General features: G+C 42.1%; 1 protein-coding gene across 2 annotated transcripts in view; it reads right to left on the reverse strand.

Moving 5' to 3' along the window:
• Positions 1 to 3,403, reverse strand: part of Psmb1 (proteasome subunit beta 1) — a 19,817-nt gene that overhangs the window by 9,833 nt on the left and 6,581 nt on the right. For both annotated transcript variants that reach the window (XM_029471556.1, XM_021186520.2), the window contains one exon: positions 1,604 to 1,733. In XM_029471556.1, coding sequence (XP_029327416.1) covers positions 1,604 to 1,733 — 130 coding nt within the window. The remainder of the gene's footprint in view (positions 1 to 1,603; positions 1,734 to 3,403) is intronic.

The raw sequence follows: 3,403 nt of genomic DNA on the forward strand, positions 1-3,403 counted from the left end.
AAAAAAAAAAAAAAAAAAAAAATGAGACCAGGGAGCAAATACACACAGACATGCAAAAATCTTTTGTTGTTATTTTGGTTTTTTTGAGATGGGATCTCTCTACACAGTCCTAGCTGTTCTAAAACTGGCTATGTAGACCAGGCTAGCCTCAAACTCAGAGACTCTTCTGCCTATCTAAGTGCTGCGATTCCATGTGCCACCAGATCCAGCTGAAGTCTTTAAAAATATATCCTATCTTACTCTGACAGGAAAAAAAAAAAAAAGATACATACACTGAGAGCACTACAGGTACTAACTCACTCAAATCACCTTTGTTTTTGGAGACAGGGTCTTGAATAGTCCACGAAGGATACTACCCTTCCTCTTCAGCTGCCAAGCACTGGGGTTATAGGCACAGATTACCATATTATGTTTTAAAACAAACAACAACAAAACAGATTTATTTCTACTTAAGGAGTCTATGTCTTTTGCCTAAATGTATGAATGTGTTGTGTAACAGTTTCCTTCCCGATAAAACATTTTATCCTGCAGGGAAGCTAAGACAGAAGTAAACAACTTAAAACAGCTTCAGGAAGCCCCTGAAACAAACCAGATTTATAAGACCCCCCTCTCTCAAGAGTAAACAATAAATATTACCACCAGTCATGTTCATGAAAAGCCAAGCTGCAAAAAAGGAGAGATTAGCTAAGCAGCCTGGGAAATGTGTCGCTCAACTAAACCACCTAACTAGAAGGGACACTGTCCACCCTGCAGGCTGTGTGCTGCAAGTTTCCAGCTTTGGTGATGCAGCTGTCATCTCTGTTCCTGTAAGTAACCCGTCACCCACAGTCCTGTAAGGAACCCCAATAAGACTCATTGGTTTACTAGGCTGGACTTTGGTGATATCTGTACTTTGGTCTGTTGTGGGCTACCTTTGTGGGTGTCTGTATGAGCACGACGTGCACACCTGACATCCCCAGAGGTCAGATCAGATCCCCAGAGGGCATCAGACCCCTTGGAACCAGAGTGGAGTTTCAAATGGTTGAGAGCCACCACGTTGGTGCTGGGAACTAAATTCAAGCCTTTGTGTAGGAGCAGAATTACTCTTAACCACTAGTTCGTCCAGCCCCTGAAATTCCTTTTCAAGAACTGTTTGAGGGGCTGGAGAGATAGCTTGGCAGTTAAGAGCAGTGGCTACTCTTCTTCCAGAGGACTTGGGTATAATTCCCAGAAGCCACATGGCAGCCCCAAACTGCCTGTAACTCTATCTCCAGGGGATCTCACACCCTCACAGACATACATGCAGGCAAAACACCAATGCATAGAAAATAAAAATATGTTTTTAAAAAGAACTATTTGAATTAACTATTTTATGTAAGCTGTAAGATGAAAGAAAATACTATCAATGCCAGATCCTGAAAAAACAAATAACTACCAGGTCACCAGGCACAGGATACCCATACTTGCTATATGTCTCTGAATGGTATTTATCTCTTTTAGCTTCAGTTTGTTCTACTTTCGTGATCAAAGAGCAAAGCTGCTGGGCTAGATAGCGTAACTCCAGGCAGAAGCACACACATTTATGAAATAACACTTTTGTATTTGCCAGAAATCAAGATGTTACCTTCTTCATCAAGTCCTCCAATGATGTTGTAAACATAGTAAGGGAAGAAGCGCCGTGAGTACAGGATGGTAGACAGCATTGCAGCAATCGCCCCCGTTGTCATGGCCTTGTTATTGGAATGCTTGTACATCTTCATGGGTTATTTTTAGTAGGATGGGGGGGGGGGGGAGACATGACAAGAGAGAGACAACAGAGAGATTCAGTAGAGGAGAAACAGAATCTGTCAAGCTTCAGTAACAACCAGTACACACTATAGGTATTCCTTAGTGAAACACAAAAGCTTATTTCTTTCATGATCAAGTAATACAATGGTACTAACATAAAATAATATTTTATTACATATATTTGAGATGCTCAGTAGCTCGTTTTTCAGATCACAAACATTTCCTGGAAAAGAAGAGCAAAACTCAGGATGTGACTACACCTGACACATGCCAGGAAAGCTGAAACCAACAAAATTCAAGAGGGCCTTCCTCAAGGTTATACAACAGTGAACAGCTGCTGAGAAAAACTTATCACTCTGATGGGAAGGATTCAGGGGAAGGCTGCTTTCTGACTGCTGTCTATGCTGGATGGGCACAGGATGATGCAACTGCGCGCAGGAGCTCAGGCTCCGGAAGTAAGCCCTCACCGTGCTCCTCTAAGTAACCAGTGAACTCATTGTTTGTCGAGTTGTTGTTCTGTCCTATAGTGGTCATAGTGAATACACGGTTGTCCCAGCATTCAAGGAATGAGTTTGTGACTAGCCCGGTCTACACATCAAACTCCAGGACAGCCATGACTACAGAGAGACCCAGTCTTAAAACCAACAAAAAGATTTTTAAGAGGAAGAATGACAAGAAGGTTGGTTTAAAGAGCCTTTCTACTCTCCCCTCTTCCTTTCGGACACTACTAATTCAACAACAATTTAAGACGCAGGGCATGTAAGGTGGGCCTGGGGAAGGTGCTCCAAATCTATCTCTTTCTGCACTGTGCACTACAATGGTATCAGCACCAGGAGCTTGACCTGCTACCTGCTTCTACAAATAAAATTTTCCTCGAGTATAACCATGTTGCTTATGCTGCCTTCTTAATCACACGGGGCAGCTGTGACAGAAATGAAATGGCCCTTGAGTTTTAAAAATATTTATGATCTAGTATCTTACAAACAGAAATCAGTTGACTGCATCATTTGGGGTCCACATTATCAAGGGGAAGCAGTCTTACTTCTCAAATTGTCTACCAAGGAAAACAGTATAAAAAGAACGACCATGGGGACTGGGGGGGTTGCTCAGAAGAGTGAAGAACACTTGCTTTGCAAACCTAGGCTTGGTTCTGCACCTCCATGGCAGCTTACGGCATTTACAGCCTATTCTAAGTAATCTGGAACCATTTCCTAACCTCCCAGTACCAGGCAGACCCATGGTGTACAAATGTGTAGACCAAACCCCCATACGAATAAAATAAATGAAATTACATAATCAGGCTAAACAGTTCCACAAAAATTTGAGTATAAAATGAATTAAGTTCACCATTTTTGTTGTTTGCTTTTTGAGGCAGGGTTTCTCTGTGTAATAACCTCTCTCCCTGGCTGCACTAGAACTCACTTTATAGACCAGACTGGCCTCAAACTCACAAAGATTTGCCTGCCTGTCTCTTGACTGGGATTAAAGGTATTCCATGACAAGCATTTCTTTTTATCTGACTTCACATTTTATTTTATTAGATATTTTCTTTACTTACATTTCAAATGCTATCCTGAAGGTTCCCTATACCCTCCCCCTGCCCTGCTCCCCTACCCACCCACTCCCACTTCTTGGC

This window comes from Mus caroli, chromosome 17, assembly GCF_900094665.2.
Source record: "Mus caroli chromosome 17, CAROLI_EIJ_v1.1, whole genome shotgun sequence".
In the NCBI taxonomy this organism is placed as follows: Eukaryota; Metazoa; Chordata; class Mammalia; order Rodentia; family Muridae; genus Mus; species Mus caroli.